Raw genomic sequence first — 21,385 nt, 5'->3', positions numbered from 1 at the left:
CAAGGCAAACAGCTATCAAAGCAGCTTCTCCCCCCTCACACGTCCCATTATGCTAAAACCAGCTTGGTGAGAATGGAATGCTTAGACATCACATAATCCCAGCAAGAACAGAACAAAAAAGATGAGCTCAAAGAATACTAAAGGGTTCAGATCCCTGTGTTGCTACTGATTTCCTGTAAAATCTCAACTAACCACTAAGGTTCATGACCAAAACCAGTATTTAAGCATCTTGTATAGGTAGGACACTTGCCACTGAAATCAATGGAAATATAAACATTTCCGTATCTCTGTGAACCTGATCCTTTAGTATTTCCATGTCCCATCTGTAAAATGAGGATAACACTAATTTTTTATCTACCAGACATAGAGAACACGAACACTGAAAATTAAAAGGTGTTCAGATTCCACTTTAACAGGAAAACAAAAAAAAAAAACCCACCAAATATTTTAAATAAGAGAAAGCATTAAAACTGGAGGAGGTGGAAAACATAGATGGACTCAGTGATGCGTTAGTCTTAAGTTGTAAGCCTTCTCAGATACAAAGAAAGAATTCTAACTTCAGTAGTGCCTTTATCTTATTGCTGCTTTTCTGGAATATGCTGCCCAAAATCCCCCTGCAGAGCAGGAAGTATATGATACAGCAGATGCTGAATCTTTCAAGTTATGATGTTTTGATAAGTTGTAACAGTAAGCCAAACCACTGTTTCATGTTTATGCTGCCTCATTTAGATGAACCCGCTTCTTCAACAGGAACACAAAAGCAAAATAGTAAAATTCACTCAGTTTTGCATAATTTGCCTGGCAACTTTTTTTTAAGAGCTTCTGGAATATTTTTGAGGTCTCTGAGAATAAGGAAGAGAAACCTGTAATCCTCTTCAGCCAGATACCCAGGCACCTTCCATCAAGATGTGCACGCTCTGCTGTGTACGGCACTAAGTGAATTGATGCCACCTTCCCTATCATTTCTCTTAGCAGAGTTGAGGTAGAGTATGCCAACAGCGAGTCCTGTTCTTCAGTGAGCTCAGCTACTTCAAAAATTCATCGAGCAAACACCAGATGAAATAGAAAAGCACCTGCTACAATTTACACTTACTAGAGGTAGCCAGCTCTCAAGGGATTAGTCGGTAACCCAAAATTGTCTTAAAAAGGCATCTTGCCCAAAATAACACCCCATAGCAATGATCACAAACAGAATATAGGTAGGTGAGACACACCCAGCCCAGATCCTGGTGAAACGTTTTGGGGCAGCATCTAAAGTACACTGGCATGCCTTTCCTGGCAGGATCACAACCCTGCTTTTCTGTTACAAAATTTTTCTCCAACAGAATTTTCCCTAAGCACCAGCTTTGACACTGCTTCTACATGAAAGGAAAAAAAATACAGAAAAAGAAATTTTTTTTTTTTTTTTTTGGGTTGGGGGGGTGTAAAAAAATCTTTTTTTATCCTGTAGTAATGAAAATTCAGTATAGAACATCAAAAATTGAAACTTGATCCCAGAGATAGCAATGGGAGATGGGCCAACAGCAGTGTTTCAATGCATCCAGAATCTGATACTGATTAACATCAATGTAAGAAATTAAAGGGTAAATGGACCTATTAGATTATCTACTAAGTATACCCTCCGTAAAGAAACAGCTTGTCTAACAGTCAGATGATGTATCATATGGCATAGTCACTCTGAATCCCAAAGCTGTCCATCTTTAGAGTCTGGAGTGTTTCTTAGAGAAAAATAAGCCAAGACACAGATTTCAAGGCAGATGGAACACAGCTTCCAGGAACTCAGTTTGCAAAAGATTAAGGGGCAAATAATTGGGTTCTTTCCACAGCTGGATCACAGTTAATCTTGGGGTGCCAAAACAGGATTTGAAATGGATCCATGGCAGATTTGGTGTTGCTCCTAAACTTTCCTGTACTTTTCCACAATGTCATCATTTTAGCGAAATCAGTTCATCTGTTTCCCTACCCAAACCAGAAGGTGCAGATGTTTTCCTTTTCCATTATAAGCACAGACACATGATGTATGAAAAATTTATAATGAGAATCAGTGGCAATAGAAAGCAGAAGATACCGTGGGAAACATCTATATGATATCCCAAAAAGTGAGGATAGGACAGTGGCCCAATGGCAGGTTATTGTGAAAACCTAAGACAAGCCTCCTATGAAACGCATCATTAGCTTGCATATCATCACTTACACACTTCAAGAAAGCAGTTCTATTTATTAAAAAAGCAACCTTTACTCCTAATAGGCCCAAAACATTAAATAGAAACTATCTCCAGGTTTTATTTACGCCCTACTGCAGTAATAAGAATTAAGGAGAAAGCGTCTGCTGGTTGAGCGGGCAGGGGAGTAGCGTGCTCCCCCTGGGCTTTGGCACCAATGTAATGTTTGTCCTTGGAAATTCAGAACTTTTTCCAACTGTAGCTCTACTTCAGAATAACTCGGGTTCCTTTGAGGGATGCCAGGGGTTGATCACAGTGAGTTTTGGAAACAGTAACCAAAAATGAAACTATTGACTATTGCAGAAGTTATTTTAATGAAAAACAGGAGAACCACACCAGAAATGTGTTTTATCATTTTCTTGAGCGAACTCGAGAGTCATTATGAATAATAGGAATTTTTTGCTTGAGGAAAGACAGTATTCCAAAAAAATGTTTCTAATATTCACAGACTGAATTTCAGAAAGAGACTGAATCTCACTGATCTAACAAAGGACTTTAAGGGAACACCGTCTCTGCTGACTAGCTGCAATTATTGCTCATCTTTCCTCCTACTTCATCATAGTCCAGGGCTTTTTTCCTTTAACGTTAGTATTTTAGTTGCTTCTACATATTACAAATATATTTTCCTTAGTAATGTACAAGAATTATAAAGTCCCTAAACCACTGAGTGTCAGAAGTCATACAAAGGAAAAGCTTACTCTACACTTGCTCAGTATCTTACACTCCTTTCCTATATCCCTAAATATCTGCTACCGATCACTGTCAGAGGAGGATATTCAGCTAGATGAATCATCTGAGTGAACTAATACTGCACTACACTTCATCATTTGCCAGCCCAGAGCAATGGGGTTTTACACCTATCCAGACATGCTAGGTGGTTAAAACAGATGATCGTTTCTGGATTTTTCCTTTCAGGCCGGAGAAATATGGCTTAAAAATTCAAAATGCTGTTTTGCTGCCATAGGACAATAATAATAAAAGCTTTGCCAATGCATGCAAACTAGTTGGATTCTAATCTGCACCCCATGTGAAGTAGGGAAGCAAAACTTAAATGAGTCATTCAAGCAGCAAAAAGACTCTCTCTCTGAATTCTATTCTAAGTCCTATTGCAGCTCAGGTTCACAATGTTCAATATTAGAAACATGGGATGTAGTGGTGGACAATTGAAGTAAATAACCGAAGTCCCAATGACCCTTCATCCTTAGCTTGTAAAGAAAGCAAATGGATACAGAGGTTAATGAAAATGATTACTGAGGTTGAGAATGTAATTTTCAAAATTCTAAAGCTATGAGTTACAAAATAATTACTAGCACAAAAAGCCATGTAACCTTAACTGCTGTTGGGTAAGACCAGTTCTTGATGAAGTCAATACATACAGTTCACTCACTGTACATGGTCCAGCTGCAGTAAACCCACTGATACAAATTAGCTTTCTTCCAACACTACAGCCCAAAACATACACACACTCTGCAATGATTGACTTTTTATAGCCTAACTAAATCAGCAAAAGAAAGCTGAGCAATTCTGCAGCCTGGAGATGAATAATCCACTTTAATTTGATATAAAGTTCCTTAAATCCCTTATTTGTAGAAACTATAGTATGCATTTCACAAATCTTAAAGGATGTAAGCATCACTTGTGCAACAACAGACTGTGCTTAATACGTGAATGAAACCTAGAAATCCTGAAAATAAATCCATTAATCTGCTTTCTAGCAAAGCAGATAAGTAGACTTGCTGTTGATTATTCTCTATCTGTAATTCAATCCCAAATTGACAATTTTTCTTTCACAAGTAGACAAACACCTGATGAATCCTCCAAAAATTGGAAAAGCACATGGAAAATACAAGATTCATTATTCGGAGTATTGAGTAAAACAGTAAGAACCATCAGGAAGAAAATTCTAAGTTCACACTACCATTTATAACAGGGATAATAGCCTCAAGATGTTTTCTCCCATCTCAGGACTGCTGACACTACTCTCAGGGTTCCTATATTTTGTTTGAATTCTGCTTTGTGGGATTTAATATCCTGCAGTGCAAAAATCAATATGCTCCACCTGCTGCTCACTCTTTACTGCACAGCTAAACTTGCCTCATCTGTTCAGGGTGACGTTGGATGTTTTAGAAAATCTTATGAAAGGTTATAAATGCTCTGATTCCTATAAAATCTTTCACCTGGCTTCTAACATCACATCCGATTTTCATATCTATAATTACCTGTAAAAGCAACTCACCAACTTACCTAAGTCCATTGTCAGAGGACATACAGTTAGCTAATCAGATCTTTATGTAGATAAATTTGTGACATTTATGTACATGAAAATCTTGAAAGATACATCAGGTTAAAAACAATCTTAAAAAAAATACATAAAATAATATCAGTGAAAATAAAGAAAAGCTATTACACTGTCTATGCCATTAGTCATTGGTAACATAATAACAAAAAGCCATATTGATTCAATAATATGCTGCTTCCCAGAATGGATATTTTTCCACTTCTGCAAGAAGTTTCATTTTAAAATAAAAACTGGCTCAGCCATCCAGGTGGGATACCCAGAAATTCCTAGTTATTGCCTTTTGGCAAGCTCTAGATGGTTGTACCATTGTAAACCTCAGTCTGGAAAAAGCTAGTTCATCCAAGCCTTTCAATGTGTTAGGACAAATCCCCCAGAGAATAAGTACATTTTGGGGTTTTTCTTGAGTCATGCTTTGATTTCAGTCATGAACTAAGGTTTTGTGGGTTTTTTGGTTGGTTTGTTTTTGTTGTGTTTTGGTTTTTTTTTTTAATCCTTAAGAAAAAAAAAAAAAAAAAAAGAGAAACATCTCAAAATACTCCTGTATGACAAAACGTAGAAAATGAATGCCATTTCCTTTTCAGCATCACCCACCTTCTGCTGCAACTTGCTCAGTAAAACAATAGGGAGGTGAAAACCTCTAAACCAGTAGGTTTTATTATAAAAATTGATGCTTTCAGTATCCTTAGCAAAGAACATCTAACACCAAAACAGAGATAGGTGCTATATTTTGATATTAATGAAATAGTAATAATTCATTATAAATATAAGGACATTATAAAAAATAAGGACATTCCAGACCTGCTTTCTTTGTAAAAGGGAAAATATTGCAGTTTGACTATTACAATAGATCTGTCACCACAGGATTGTGAAATTTATAAAGATGCAATAGATTTGGGTTGGATTTTTTTTTTTCCAACAACACACAAATATTCTGAAAGATCCAAGTAAATCTATTGCATAGTTCTAAAGCATTGTTTTAAGTAAAATAGAAAATGATAACGGCTGGTTTTATAAGGCGCCAGTCCGGATAATGGCATGTGGGAAAGGTTTATCTCTCAGAGGCAAAAGGATGCTGGGGCATGAATTAGCAGGGCTCATTTGGAGAGCTTTAAACTAGATTCGAAGGGGGATGGGGTTGTAGCTGGGCTTGCCCCAGTGGGGCAGCATTCTAGAACTGATGAAGACTGGGAGGCCTCCTATAATCCTAGGGTGAAATTGGTGAGCTCAGCTCCCTCCTTGAAATGCCTGTACACCAATGCGTGCAGTATGGGAAATAAGCAGGAGGAGTTGGAGACCTGTGTTAAGTCAGGAGATTATGATCTGATGGCAATTACAGAGACGTGGTGGGACAGCTCACATGACTGGAATATACTCATGGAGAGCTATGTCCTTTTCAGGAAAGACAGGCCAGCCAGGCGGGGTGGTGGGGTTGCTCTTTATGTGCGAGAGCAGCTGCAATGTACGGAGCTCTGCCCAGGAACAGGGGATGAGCGAGTTGAGAGTCTGTGGGTGAGAATTAAGGGGCAGGCTGGCAGGGGCGATACTGTTGTGGGCGTCTGTTACAGGCCACCGGATCAGGGTGAGGGAGTTGACGAGGCCTTCTACAGGCAGCTGAGAGCAGCCTCACAGTCACAGGACGTGGTTGTTGTGGGGGATTTTAACTTCCCTGATGTTTGCTGGAAGGACTACTCAGCAACCCAGCCACAGTCCAGGAGGTTCCTCCAGTGTATGGATGATAACTTCCTCATGCAAATGGTGGATGAGCCAACCAGGAGAGGAGCGCTGCTGGATCTCATCCTCACTAACAAGGAGGGTCTGGTCGAAGCAGTAAAGGTTGAGGGCTGCCTTGGTTGCAGCGACTACGAGATGGTGGAATTCAGGATCTTGTGTGGTAGGACCAGTACAATAGCAAGTAGAATTGCAATCCTGGACTTCAGCAGGGCAATCTTTGGCCTTTTCAAGCAATTGCTAGGGGAAATCCCATGGGCAAGGCTGCTTGAAGGTAAAGGTGCCCAAGATGGTTGGTTGGCATTCAAGGATTGCTTATTCCGAGCTCAAGATCAGAGCATCCCGACACATAGGAAGTCAAGGAAGAGGACCAGGAGACCTGCGTGGCTAAATAAGGAACTGCTGGGTATGCTCAAGTGGAAGAGGAGAGTGTACAGGTCATGGAAGGAGGGGCTGGCCACTTGGGAGGAATATAAGGCTGCTGCTAGAGGATGTAGGAAGGCAGCTAGGATGGCTAAGGCCTCCTTAGAATTAAATCTGGTGAGAGGGGTCAAGGACAGCAGAAAGAGCTTTTTCAAATACATGGCTGATAAAACTAACACCAGAGGCAAGGTAGGCCCACTGGTGAACAGGATGGGTGCCCTGGTGACAGAAGATACAGAGATGGCAGAGTTATTGAATGCCTTCTTTGTCTCAGTCTACTCTGCCGGAGGCAGTCCTGAAGAGCCCTGTACGCCTGAGACCTCAGATGAAGCCAGGTCAGTGGAGCAGTTTGCCTTAGTCCATGAGGAATGGGTTAGAGACCAGTTGAGCAATCTGGACATCCATAAATCCATGGGTCCAGATGCGATGCACCCACGGGTGCTGAGGGAACTGGCGGAAGTCATTGCTAGACCACTCTCCATCATCTTTACCAAGTCTTGGGAAACGGGAGGACTGGAGGAAAGCAAATGTCACTCCAGTCTTCAAAAAGGGCAAGAAGGAGGACCCGGGTAACTATAGACCGGTCAGCCTCACCTCCATCCCTGGGAAAGTGATGGAACACCTTATCCTTGGTGCCATCTTAAGGCATGTCAAGGATAAGAGGGTTATGAGGGGCAGTCAACATGGCTTTACCAAGGGGAAGTCATGCTTGACCAACCTTATAGCCTTTTATGAGGAAATAACATTGTGGATGGATGATGGCAGAGCGGTGGATGTGGTCTACCTTGACTTCAGCAAAGCATTTGACACAGTCTCCCACAGCATCCTCATAGCTAAACTGAGGAAGTGTGGTCTGGATGATCAGGTAGTGAGGTGGACCGCGAACTGGCTGAAGGAGAGAAGCCGGAGAGTTGTAGTCTATGGAGCGGAGTCTAGTTGGAGGCCTGTATCTAGTGGAGTGCCTCAAGGGTCAGTACTGGGACCAGTATTATTTAATATATTCATCAATGATTTAGATGAGGGAATTGAGTGTACTATCAGCAAGTTTGCTGATGACACTAAGCTGGGAGGAGTGGCTGACACACCAGAAGGCTGTGCTGACATCCAGCGGGACCTGGCCAGGCTGGAGAGTTGGGCAGGGAATAACTTGATGAAATATAACAAGGGAAAGTGTAGAGTCCTGCATCTGGGCAGGAACAACCCCAGGTTCCAGTATAGGTTGGGGAATGACCTGTTAGAGAGTAGTGTAGGGGAGAGGGACCTGGGGTCCTAGTGGACGGCAGGATGACCATGAGCCAACACTGTGCCCTTGTGGCCAAGAAGGCCAATGGCATCCTGGGGTGTATTAGAAGGGGGTGGTCAGTAGGTCGAGAGAGGTCCTCCTTCCCCTCTACTCTGCCCTGGTGAGACCGCATCTGGAATATTGTGTCCAGTTCTGGGCCCCTCAGTTCAAGAAGGACAGGGACCTGCTGGAGAGAGTCCAGCACAGGGCAACTAAGATGATTAAGGGAGTGGACCATCTCCCTTATGAGGAAAGACTGAGGGAGCTGGGTCTCTATAGTTTGGAGGAGACTGAGGGGTGACCTTATTAGTGTATATAAATATATAAAGGGGGAGTGTCACGAGGATGGAGCCAGGCTCTTCTCAGTGGCAAACAATGATAGGACAAGGGGTAATGGGTACAAACTGGAACACAAGAGGTTCCACTTAAACTTGAGAAGAAACTTCTTCTCAGTGAGGGTGACGGAACACTGGAACAGGCTGCCCAGGGAGACTGTGGAGTCTCCTTCTCTGGAGACATTCAAAACCCGCCTGGACACATTCCTGTGTAACCTCATCTAGGTGTTCCTGCTCCGGCAGGGGGATTGGACTAGATGATCTTTTGAGGTCCCTTCCAATCTCTAGCATACTGTGATACTGTGATGATACTATGTGACATGAAGCCATCAGAAAATAAAAGACTTTAAACTAGGGACAAGATAAACATGTTTACAAGAAAAGTGACATATAAAATAAAGATGTTAAGATAACAAGAATCTTCTCAAAGCTAAAAGATGAACTTCCTTCCAATGAAGATAAGTTCATATCATCAGTTATCAGGCACGGGCCTGTACCATGACCCGTCAAGACTAAAATTCAAGATAAATCCAGGATCTATTCTAGCATGAGTTGCACAAAAAAGTTTATGACAAAATAACACAGCAGGATTAGAAATTGCTTGAGTACCAACTATTCAACACAGGTCAGAATTAGAGCACTCATTAGTTTATGATGCTACAGATAACAGATGAGTACCAAGAGGATTTTAGAAAAATAATTGAAATGTTGCAAGAGTACAGGTCAAGGCAAACTGCAGCAAAGTTGATTTCTTTTTTCAGTGATCCTGGCACCTGGAATTTGAAATTGATTCTCAGGTCTGTTCAGCCTGTATAAGACTATTAAAGCTGTACCAGAAGCTACTTGTCCAGTACAAATGAATTCCTCTAAACATCCCTCTGCATAACCTGGAACATGGCTGAACTTAAGTATTGTATTCAGTGAGACACAAAGGACAAAATTTATGTGATTAAATGAAACAGCAGCAGTTATCAGCTGTGGACTCCCTAGTCAATGGAGAGCTAAATAGTATGGTCAGTGAAATTAGGATAGGATTCACTTCATCCTGCAGTTGACTGAAATTACACAGATGAACCACAGCATAAAGGGCCTGTTTTTCTACTGTTTATAAAGAGAACCCCAGTAGACAGAGGCCATAGAATCACAGCTGTGTGAGAGGGATGCCATCCACACAATCGAAGCACACATTATCAGTTCAGCAACAGGAGAGTCAACCCAGAGTGGCAAAGTGCTTGAAGCACCATCCCAGGACTCACTGTCATTAAGAATGTGGTTGGAGGGCACGAGGTGGGGGTGGGAAAGTGAGCAGGTAGAGGATTACCAGTTTTGCACATTTCCAACCCCTTAAATATTTTTGGGGGTCAAGATGGCCCCCCATAGAGCAAATTTAAGCCTACTATCAACAGTTGCTAAAAGCAATTGAAATAACATCTTTACCCATACGTTATCTTCTGGCATCAGGATGGAGATCACTTGCCTACACACTGAGCATAAAGAAAAAGACCTGTCTCCTTAAGAGGAGACAGTAGACTTGTGCTAGAGTTTTTTGTGACTATCAGCAGGTGGTCTAAGAATAAGAGATTAATGTTACCTCTTCCAAAAGTTCAAAGGAGAAAAAATAGTCATGAGGGACCTGGGAAGAAGTGAAGGGCAGAGTCCCAGACAGAAAAAAGTGAAGAACAAAACAACCAACAGAGAGAAGGGCAAGGTCATACACAAGAAAAAACAAGGATATTTTCATGTGTTGTTAGATCACCATTCCCTAGGGAGAAAAAAATAGAGTTGTTTATAAGCAATGAGCCACTAGTTTTAGAATCAATGTTTGTATGTTCACATATTTTTATATACTAATTTTCATCCTGAAGGTATGTTTTTAAGACAACTCAGTACAATGTTAGTAATGCTTTACTAACAATATTTGGCTGAGCCTTCAAATACATTTTTTAGCATAATGAAGGAAGGGAATCTGTGGGTACCTAAAGCAGATGAATGCAGTAGTAAGGATGAAACAATAAAATTATTCAGAAAGATTACAGCAGAACAGGTAAGTGACCAATTTTATCTAAAATCTTACCGAAACATGAAGTGGGATTTCTTAAATACTAAGTGCTAAAGTTGAGCACTTAATTACACTGTCAAATCTAGGAGGACCAGAAGCAGATTAAACTTTGGATACTTATACATACTGATCAGACACTGCAGTGCAAAGGAAAAATTAGATGATCATAACTAATCTAAGTTTTAATTAAAATTCAAAAGCAGACAGGTTTTGCACTGCCCACAAGGGAGCAAAAGCAGAGCTCCACGAAGATGGGTTCAAGTGTATCTCCCTCATTTCTGAATTTAATTTGGTATCCAGTTTTTCTAATGCTATTCTCAGCTCAAAGAACATTCTCCCATTTTAAAGAACTCACACCAAAGGCCACATCTTTATTTACTAACTGGTGGAATCACTTCACAGCTTGATAAGATGTTCACAGGTAGCAAGAAGTTTTCAGTTTCAAAGAACATTTTAAATTTAAATTCAGTGTATTACTCTCTGAGCATTCAGTGTCCTCTGCTCAAGCCTGCAGGCAGTGTCCAAACAAAGTTTGCTTTGATGGCAGGGAAAGGGAATAATATTTTATCATTGCTTCTCCCACATATATGCAAAATATATGCTAATGCCCAGTCTTGCAGAGAGTTTCCAATGAAGATTGGTGGTAATGTCAGAGCTGTAATGCAAAACATAAGATACTGCATTTTCCTTCCTATGTAGGGCTGATTGACTTATTCATTATGTTTTCATTAGGTGGTAAGTTTAACACTTCTTCTTTTCATAAACTGTTTCCAATTCATTTCTGACTTCTCTAAAAATATTTATTATTCATAAATGTTTTATGAAGTGTTTAGGTGAATGATTTTAAACTTAATGATTTTTTTAATCTTTGTTCAATTTTCCACTTTGAGTGACTGGTTCAAGTCACGTAGAACTGACCTCAGCAGATACTCTCAGTGCATGGTGATCCTTATTAAAGTTAGTATATGTAGAATTTTTTTCTGAAATAAGGATAAATATAATAAGCCTATCAGGTTAGAAATTTACAGATTATGACTAACAAATATTGTTTGAAGAGTCTACATATTATTCTTTAAAGAAGAAAAGTCCAAACTTTAAAAATTTTGACTTTTTAGAAGAAGAACTCCAGGAGATATCAGGAGACTGAAGGGGAAGAAGCCCAAGGGGTCACTTAGCTAAAGCATATTGCACCAACCCTCCTCCTTCTTACCTCCTGGCTAAGAAGAGGTTGTGAGCACCCAATGAACATGCCGTATGGAAAAAGCGCTTGTAGGAGCAGCAAGCAACCTGGAGAAGATAGAGAGGTTGGGAGTCTGAAGGTGGGGGTGCTGTGTAGCACCTACCCTAGAGAAAATGGCTCTATATGCTGAGTGAGAAACTCAGGTCTCTGCACAGGAACAAAGTGCTATTTTTGTTTGACATATGCTAAGTCAAACAGAGGAATAATAATATTCAAAGCCTTCCTAAAAGACTGGAGACACTTCAATTAAATATTCAGCGCAGGTCTGTGCAAGGCTTAGCTAGGAAGTACACAGCAATGGGAATAACGGGGGGGGGGGGGGTGCGGCGAGGAAGCTCTTTTTGCAATTTTATGACTGTGAGAAGCTGAAAAAGAGGAACTGAGCAATGGACAAGTGTTAGAGGGATAGTCTGATTTTATTAGCATGAACTGCACTATATATCCATGACCATAAACACATGAACAGGCAAAACAACACAGAGAAATTTGTGAAATGCAGTGAGTGTTACCTGAGAATCAGCATGAGATAAAACTGAAGTGAAATTTAAAAAAAGATATTTATTATCATCCAGCCTTTGCAGGAAACTTCTACATTTGTCAGAAGCATTCTGCCAAAGCTGCAAGATAAAGAATGAAAACATCTTAAGCAAAAAGTATACATATATATAAATTCTCTATAGCAAAGGGAAAAAAAGAACTTTTGTGGGAATTCATACTGATCACTAAAACAAAGTAAAGCTTCAATCATACTATTGTGTACTGAGGGGCACAATCTACCTATTGAGGTTTTGTATGAATAAGATTAAAATCATGATTTTGAACAAGTAAGCTTAAATGTTTCAGAATTCAGAGTACCTATTATAAAGCTAAAAATATGTCAAACACTAGGTGCCATTAAGAGTTGATATCTTAAAAAGAATGTGAGGCCATGTAGAGATAAAAACTGCAGATAAGGAAATGTAATGAATACAGAAATAGAAAAGGGAAACAAATTCCCTAGTAATAAACAAAAAAGAAAACGATAAAAAGTCTTATGTTGAATATGTAAATGTGCTATAATTATAGATTAATGGTACAAAATGCCGTAATTAGCTGGTATATGATATATCATTATTCACAGTTTCCAAAAGTAGCATTATTAGAGAATACAGTAGTTAAAGAAGTAATCGCATGCTTGAATTGATATTTGCTGACATTCCAAGCGTGGGTACACTTGATAATGAACCGCAATTCGATTGCTGTATTTTCAAATGTGTTTTAAAATCATATGTACCCATACCACTTCAAGCCCAGTGTATGCCCAGTCTAGTGGTCCTATGGAAAGTGCTAAGTTTTTTAGATGATCTATGAGGATAAGAATGAACTTCAGAGCCACATTTGACATCACTAACAGGGCAGCATGTTAATGAATAACTCAAATACAAAGACACTCTGCTGCTGAGCTGTTTCTCAGTCTAATGCTGAGAACGAGGCCATCCAGAGGAAGCCTGGAAAGCTTGCTCAGTGAAGTCCAACAGGAACAAAAAAAGACATCTTTAGTTCCTTCCACAGACGGAGGAAACAGAGACAGTCTCCAAATTTCAGAGATCAGAAAGAGAACAAAACTGTGGAAAAGCCAGCACAGGGAGCTTCATGGAAAAGTCTAAGCATTAATGCAGAGGTTAAAAACCATGAGGTGCCTCAGAGAACTTCAAAACAAAGGAGGGAACACAGGAATTGATTGACAGCTCTTGTTATTTGCATTATATTATCACTAATTTCTATGCTTCCTCTGGAAGAAGAGCTGTAAAGTTATCTGGGGCACAAAGAATTTGATACATCTTGATCCCAGTTGGCAATTGTCGCTGTTAGTTGACAGAAACATGGCACAAAGGAGACATGTAGACCTTTTCTCCTTTCTATCAAACATATTACTGAATGTGTTATTTTATCAAAAACACAAGTAAAAGCTCTGATTGATCATAATTTTTAAACAAAAGGATGCTATTGGGATGACATACACATCTTTCAAAAAAAGCAATATTCAAATAATTCAAATGAAACTAAATACATATTAAAATAGTCTTCTTCCATACTTTCTAATCTTTCCCGCAATACATAGGATCTGTTTTGTTCCTATAAATCTTTTGTAATGCAAATAAATTCTTCATAAATACCAATTTCCTGAAAAGAACATTTTTCACAAATGTCCTATATGACAAAGATCAAGTCAATAACATATCAAATTATGCCTGATAAGCCGAGTAGACTTACAAGGAACCAAATAGAAAAACATCTGCAATTTTTTGTTCTATGCTGTGCAACATACAGGTGTTCAAAAAAGGATTTCAAACTGCATTCTCTTTCTGCTGCTGTATAAATAAATCTTCTTTGCTTTTTCTGAAACTTAGTTTTCTGAAGTTTTACTCGGTCTTTGAAGACTAAAAAACATCACTGATGTTTTAGCACTTAACGAAGGCAGGAGTTTTTTGCAGCCTTTTCAGTGTGTTATTGTCCATTGAGCCAAAGAGTTAAGGCAGCGTGACAGTGATACCAGGAGAAGGTAAATCTGTCCAGTCCCAACTGAGTTCCTCCAGTGTAGCATGTCATGAGGTTTATGCTTCAATTCCTGGCTTCAGCAGCCATCTAGGAGAAGAATTTGCTCTGTACACAGATGTCTGGAGCAAGCTGATGCCAGAGAAATTTGATGTAAACGAACTGCTCTTTTCAAGTTTGTTTTTTTTTTTTTTTTTCTTTTCTGAAGGCCAAAAGAAGAGTTTGCCTTCCTTTATATTGACAGTTGAATTTAAAGAAAAACCTGCTTTCTCCTGCCTCTCCTGGTTTCAGCTTTCTATATATCTCCATAACGATGTGATAATCGCCTTGCAAATATGTGCAAGAACTGCATTATTCCCTTTAAGTTTATTTCAAACCCAAGCTAAAAAGGTTTACTTTCAAGTCTGTTACCCTCGTTGCAGTAACAAATGATACTTTTTCTTGAAAAATAGTCCTGACTGAAATGTTTAGCAACTGTTTCGGAATTCACAAGCTGTACGTGACAAGTGACGTTCATTTCAATTTTCAAGTTAACTGCAAATCATTTTAGTTTTTCAAACAATTGCTGTAACAGTATAAATTTTTTTCTAGCAAAGTTCTATTAATCACCCTACACTTAGCTGGTTAGAATTAATTTAGCACAAATATTTTTCCCTACTTGGCAAGAGCTTCCTGGGTTGCAAAGAACACGAATGAGGAAAAAAAATGCTAGTTTTTTTTCAAATGGTCTGTAAATCTGGTGCCTATTTCCACAGCCCATGAGCCTCTCCAGAATATCTTGTCGACTTGAGCTAAACGAATTTAAGTGTATCCTACTCTTTTTGGCTTTCTTAATAACAGTGTTGATCCCTGAATATCTTAAAGCAGGACTTTCTTCATAGTAGTGTGAAAGAAATTATTTTCTTTGAAAGCAGAGTTTTGAACAAGAAGGTAATGTAGCAAAAATTAAATAGCAACAAGAATACTCAGGAATAATTTAGTAATGACTCCAACTTACATAAAACATTCATCTGATTTGGTTTTTGAATAATACTATTCAAAGTGACTACAGCTATAAGTTAGTTAAAATTTAAGTAAAGCAAAAAACAGAAGCTAAGCTATCGATTATTAGCCTAATGTGCATGGCTTCTAATTCACAGTGTCTTGTCAAACTCTGTGGAAAAATGTCCATGGGGCACACAGCAAACACAAAAACACGACTTCTAGTTCAGGAGAAGTGTTTGCCACCAAGCACTTAACACTGCAAAGGTACAAATGCTGCAAAAATGCTTCTATATGCTTGAACTGTCCTTACATTTTTTTCCCTAAATAGGCACAGTGGCCACTCCCAAAGGCAGAACCTTAAGTCAGATGGGCATTTGTTGTAACCCTGGGAAATACTCTTGCTCTGATGTCTTTAAGCATGTCCTCCAGACTGCATCTCTGAGCAACTTGTAACACTCATTGCTACAGCAGCTGCAATTTTACAGAGATAGGAGATGGTACCATTTTACAGGTAGCCTGAATCACTGGTTAGAAACTATTCTATGAAGCCAATGTAAATCCCTCTTTGGGTAAGCAAGTTGAGAAATACCATTGTTCTCTCTTATTATTGCTTATACTGATATTTCAAGTACTATTTATGCATTCATGCCTGAGCTACAATGTACCATGATTAGTCTCCCTATCTCATTTTTCTTGCTTCTAGTCTTATAGATCAACCATCAGCATGAAACTGTTTCGACAATCTTGCAAAATAATCTTAGTGATGAGATCATTTTGCCTTCACAATAATATTGTTGGGATAAGAAGAAAATAAAACATTTTACAGTCTATTTAATCCCTTTAAGTAAAAAAAGAGTTTTGTGCATTTTAGCTCAAATGGGGAAATGCATAGATGATTCATCATTCCAGGTATATTCCAAGAAGTATCTTCTCCCAAGCTGGACAAGATACAGAAGACCAGCCACAGGATAACCGTTTCCATTTCCTTCAGGCACTGCTCATTCACTTCTCTATGCTCATAGTGCCTTCATTTCCCTTCTTCAATGATTTACTCCTATCTAAATAGCAACCTTTTGATGGCACTGTTTATCAGACAATGAGAAATGTTTCAACTCCTCATAAACTATAAATTATAACACTAGAAACTTCAGATAGTGATTCATCATGTTTCATCAGCTGTGAGATCTTCCCATATAGTCGCATTTATAAAAACCCAGTCTTCAGAAAATCATCTTCATGAATGGTATTTTGAAAGATTTGACTGACTCGAAGGACAGTGTGAGTGAAAATACCATGAACAAGTGTATTTGAATTCTAACAGATCATTTCTTTGTAGGAAACTAATATTTCAAAGCATTCATTTCTATGATCAATCTACTAATAGGTAGTGTAGACAAAGATAGACTCAATGTGCAATGAAGACATAAAAACTACATCATTATGAAACCTGAATTCAATTTTAGTCAAAGTCCTTTATTAAACAGATTATAATCCAGTGTGTCACTCATGTAAGCCTGCATTGTATGCCTCTGTATTGCAGTAAACATTTTGAGCTGGCAGAATCACAAACTACCTTTGCTATTCACAACATGTTTGTCCTGGGTTCAGCAGTAGCAGTCAGTTTTTCTCCTTCTTAGTAGCTGCTGCAGCACTGTGTTTTTGACTTTTGGCCTGGAAACAGAGCTGATAACACTGATGTTTAGACTGACCAAGGACTTTGTGAGTCTCATGCTCTGCCAGGGAGGAGGAGGGGCCGGGAGGAAGCGGGGACAGGACACCTGACCCAAACTAGCCAAAGAGGTATTCCATACCACAGCACGTCATGCCCAGGGAGGTAACTGGGAGCTACCCGGAAGGGCACGGCCTCTTTTCTGTCGGGCTCTTTTTTCCGGCGGGCGGTATCACATTCTCTTCCCTTGTTATTTCTCTTATCATTATTATTATTGGTGGCAGCAGTAGTGATTTGTGTTATACCTGAGTTACTGGACTGTTCTTATCTTAACCCGTGGGAGTTACATTCTTTCGATTCTCCTCCCCATCCCTCTGGGGGGTGGGAGAAGGAAGTAGACTGCGTGGTTCTAATTTACAGCCGGGGCTTAAACCACGACAATGTTGTCCTTTGTTTTATAGTACCTGACCATACAATCTTTCACTTGGACCATGACTCAAATATAGGCATCACTTAGAAGTGATCAACAAATACAAGAGAGGACATAAATTTGAGGTTTTTTATGATTTTTTTTTTTTAATTTTATGGAAATAGATGCCAACAGGCTATTGCCAGGGGAAGAAAAAAAAAAACAAAACACAAAAAAAAAAAATAAGGAGAGATAAAACAGGAAGATAAGAAGATATTAGTAATACTGCAAGAAGACACCAAGGACGAAAGAAAAAAAACTTACTAAATAAGAACCTAGAAAACCACTCAAGGTAATAACCTTCAAAATATCTGGCCCTTAACTGTCTATGCATCTAATAAAAATAGAAAGTGTTTGATATAAATGTTACTAAAAGTTTTGCTTATTGTAGGACCTTCTATATAGTCTTCTAAGAGAAAATATCAGCAAGTGGAACCTCTCCTTTTGGGGAGGACAAAAAGAATGGGGTATTACAGAGTTAAAGAAAATAAGACCTCTGAAAAAGTGAAGCCCTTTCTTGAGGTTACCTGAAATATTTGTTTGATCTTGACAATGCATTGTTTACCTATACTGCAGAAATAGTTATAATCTTTTGCACACAATTTGCAGGAGAACTGCATTAAGTGTGTAAGTGATCATCACAGCCAGAAAACATGACCCAAGGGCTGGAGGTATTACGTCTAAAAGCACGTGCGAAGAGCAGAGTCTGAGCAACGTGATATCAGTAATCCATTAATCTGATAGCCCATATTGATTCTACTACTTCCAAATTTCTGTCCTCACTAAACACTTCAGAATTTGCCAAGGATACTGAGAGTTGGAAAAAAAAAAAAAAAAAAAAAGTTATTTTATCGTATGAATCATTTGAGCGTTCTAGCATTCCATCACCTTTTACAGGCATATTTAAGATTCCCTTCACCAGGATACCCACAGGCCACAAAAAAGTGCTTGCAAAAGCTTTATAGCAATTCAAAGCATATACACGTTTTGTATGCACCTCTAAATGTCAGGAAAAGGTAAAGATAAAAATATTAAAAATAAGGAAAGATAAAAGCAAAAGTGTTTAATTCTTTACCACTATTTCAGTCTGTGTGTTCTTTGTCATTCTCTCGCTATGAAAAAGTATGACAAGTCCAAATTTCAATGACCATTTCTTTAAAAGGAGCATTCAGCAGTTTACGGCAACAGATACATCCAGGGAGGCTAGTTACTGATAACAGAGATCCTGGGAAGGGTTAGTTTATTGATCAGAGTCACTTAGTAGGGGGAGATCACATCAATTCAGTTGAACTAACCAAAATCTTATGGTAATGAGGGAGATGGAGACAGCCAAGGGTTTCCAGATGTCCTGGGGTATTCCATCGGCCTCTAGATGTGCTCCTTCAGAAGGGCACTGGTCTCCTGCAGGTCTCTTATCTCTTGATATCTCCACGGAGGAAGTTTTACATAGAACTCATCACCAGTACTTAAACAATGTGAATGAGTGCTGCTGCTCAAACAAGCATGATCAATTTAGATACCAATTTAGGTGTCCTAGTGCAATAGATTTGCTCCCCTCTCCCCCCTTCACTATAGTCAAACAGAGAGTAGATACTAGCTTTTCAACTCATACAATGTCGCCTTGATGAAAGTGTTCTCATAAATTTTCTTGTGTAACTTAGCTTTTAGAAAATGACAAGTGAGAGAGCCAGAAGTACTGTTCACATATAACTGTTAATCAGCCAGGTGTTATTACAATCAAGTTTTGCTGAGTTTGCTTCATTTGGATGGAGTGCTGGACAGGAATTAAATCCCTGGAAATTTTTTGAATCCTATAAATCAGTGGTTTCCAAATCAGAAGTTCAGCCTCTAAGGATAGACATGAACTTCCAAGAAACCAATTTTCTTCTCATAATTAAATGAACGTCATACTAACACAACATTATTGGTTAGTAATTGAGATTGCAACTGGAAAATATTTGGGAACAAACACCCACACAGATGATGCAAGTGCAAAACTAACCATTACAACAATCTTCTTGGAACAATTCAGATTACAAAGATTTCTTGGTCCTGCGGCTGTTTACAACACAGGGTTATTTCTGTATTAGTACCTAAAAAAGCTTGTTCACCTTATTGGCTTTCACTTTATCCAAATTTTGATTTGTTAGTTCAAGTTAGGCCATTCAGAAGCTAGAACATCCTTCCTGGCCTTGGAAGGAGCACAGAAATTAACTTCAGAAATCTGAATGAAAATTAAAAGGAATAGAGTAGATGCAGCTTGTAATGAAATCAGAGCAGTTCTACTTATCTGAATTCATTAGAAAGTTAAGAACTGCTTCTAGCTATTTGGAAGTTGTGTGTTTTCTGCCCACGCATCCTGAAACATGCTGCGGTGCATAAGTATATATGGCAAATTATTTTTATTTCCTGCTGGTTTATTTATACGACACCAGCATTCACAGATGTTAAAATTTTATTGTATTGCACGTCAGTCACAGACACACACTACGTAGGGAAGAAGCACCTCTTCCAAAATTGCTTCACCAAATCCTCGTTGCAGATTCAATGAGTTAGAAGGCTTTCTACTTTTATAAATTCTGCATTACCAGGCCTGAAACACATCACGTTGGAAAACTTCTGAAGACTTCTTCAGACATCACCTCAAAGGGAGCACAAAATAATTGTAACCCTCAGTGCAACTAGCCCTACTCCAGAGTTTTTACTATACCTCTGTGTGAGAGCTTCTCCAGGATGATCCTTAGGCGTTGAAGAACAGAGGGTGAAATGTCATATTTATAGATATCTACTATTGGCACTCGCTGACATCTCCCAAATATTCCATCTGCAGGAGAGAGGAAAAAGAACAAAAGAAAGGAAAAATATACATTTTGTTTTCTGAGAGGAAGAACTGTGTGATGAGATGCGCATTTCCAGTGTATCCTAATTACATACTGAAGGAACCATTTAAAAGACGCTTAAAAAAGCTATCAAAGGACTACTGAAGCCATGAGGCAGGGTATTTTCTATTATTGAAATAAATAAATACCAAGAAGAGTATTAGTTAGTAGATTCTATTGTACAAGTTATGCATACAGTTTATTTTATAAAGTAATTCAGACTTTTGCCTTCCAAACTTTTTGATGTGAAGCTTCTTTACTGACAATTCAGTGAGAAAAATCATAATGTTCAGCACCTACTATGTTGCAAATTCAAAGGGAAGATCTAGAAATCTAAATATTAATTTGCAGAAACTATGAGGATTTTCTGAAACATTTTCTAATGCACAAGATGTGTGTTAGGCATTGGCAAATGAGAACTGAATCAGTAATGGCTAGTAAAGGCTCATTTCAAGAAGTACCCCCTAATGAATGCAATAAAAGAAAGCTGCTCACAGAACAATGAGATATTAATGTGGCCTAATTTATTTAGCTCCATTCCATTTGTCTAAAATGACAGACTCTTCTCATCAATGTCTTTTCAAATCACACCTTCTAATTAATTTAGCTTCTTATTAGTCTTTATTTAGAGAATTGTTCATTTTGAGACAAGCTTCCTGCGTATGTGTGGGAGGAACAGGGAGTTCAAACATTCAAATTACCTTTCTCTCTTTCATACAAAAGACTAATTCAGAGCCTAGGTGCTTCACATACAATCTGACCATCTGCAATTCTAGGCCTCTGAGAAAGAAAGTGGTTTCATTTATTGTTCAAAACAGTTCCCTTCTATGTAGTGATCCAAAGGAAGCAATTTAAATGCAACAAGTTTAATTAGCAAAATATTCTACTGTGGTACTAGTTTTAACACAGTAATTACTTCTCCTCTGATATTACATCTATGCTCAAAAAGGATAGCTACATCAGATTAGCAGAAAATAACGGTAAGTATTAATTTGCAAATGTCCATTACTTTCTCTGCTGCTTCACAGAGCTAAAAGACTACAAATGAGAACTACTGGCCCAGCTGTTCACTAAATACAAATAATGGCATAAAAGAAAATAAACCAATCCAGGATGCAGAAAAAGGCATTATTAGCCTTCACTGTTAAACACAAATACCTCATTGAAATTAGCCAACTTTTTCTTTCCGTGCCTTTCCAATCCTCCTGTCACTTACAACTGCCAAATTAAGTTAATCCAAATTAAAATCTTACCTCTCAGT

The 21,385-nt window shown here is 38.6% G+C and overlaps 1 protein-coding gene across 1 annotated transcript in view; it reads right to left on the bottom strand.

Moving 5' to 3' along the window:
* Positions 1 to 21,385, bottom strand: part of PTPRN2 (protein tyrosine phosphatase receptor type N2) — a gene marked incomplete at both ends in the record, with an annotated part of 676,226 nt that overhangs the window by 482,708 nt on the left and 172,133 nt on the right. The window contains one exon of the mRNA XM_080609627.1: positions 19,956 to 20,069. Coding sequence (XP_080465753.1) covers positions 19,956 to 20,069 — 114 coding nt within the window. The remainder of the gene's footprint in view (positions 1 to 19,955; positions 20,070 to 21,385) is intronic.

The sequence above is a fragment of the Psittacula echo genome, assembly GCF_963264785.1.
Source record: "Psittacula echo genome assembly, chromosome: 2".
Lineage (NCBI taxonomy): Eukaryota > Metazoa > Chordata > Aves > Psittaciformes > Psittacidae > Psittacula > Psittacula echo.
The sequence above is the reverse complement of the archived record's forward strand: the minus strand, read 5'-3'. Positions and strand labels throughout refer to the sequence as shown.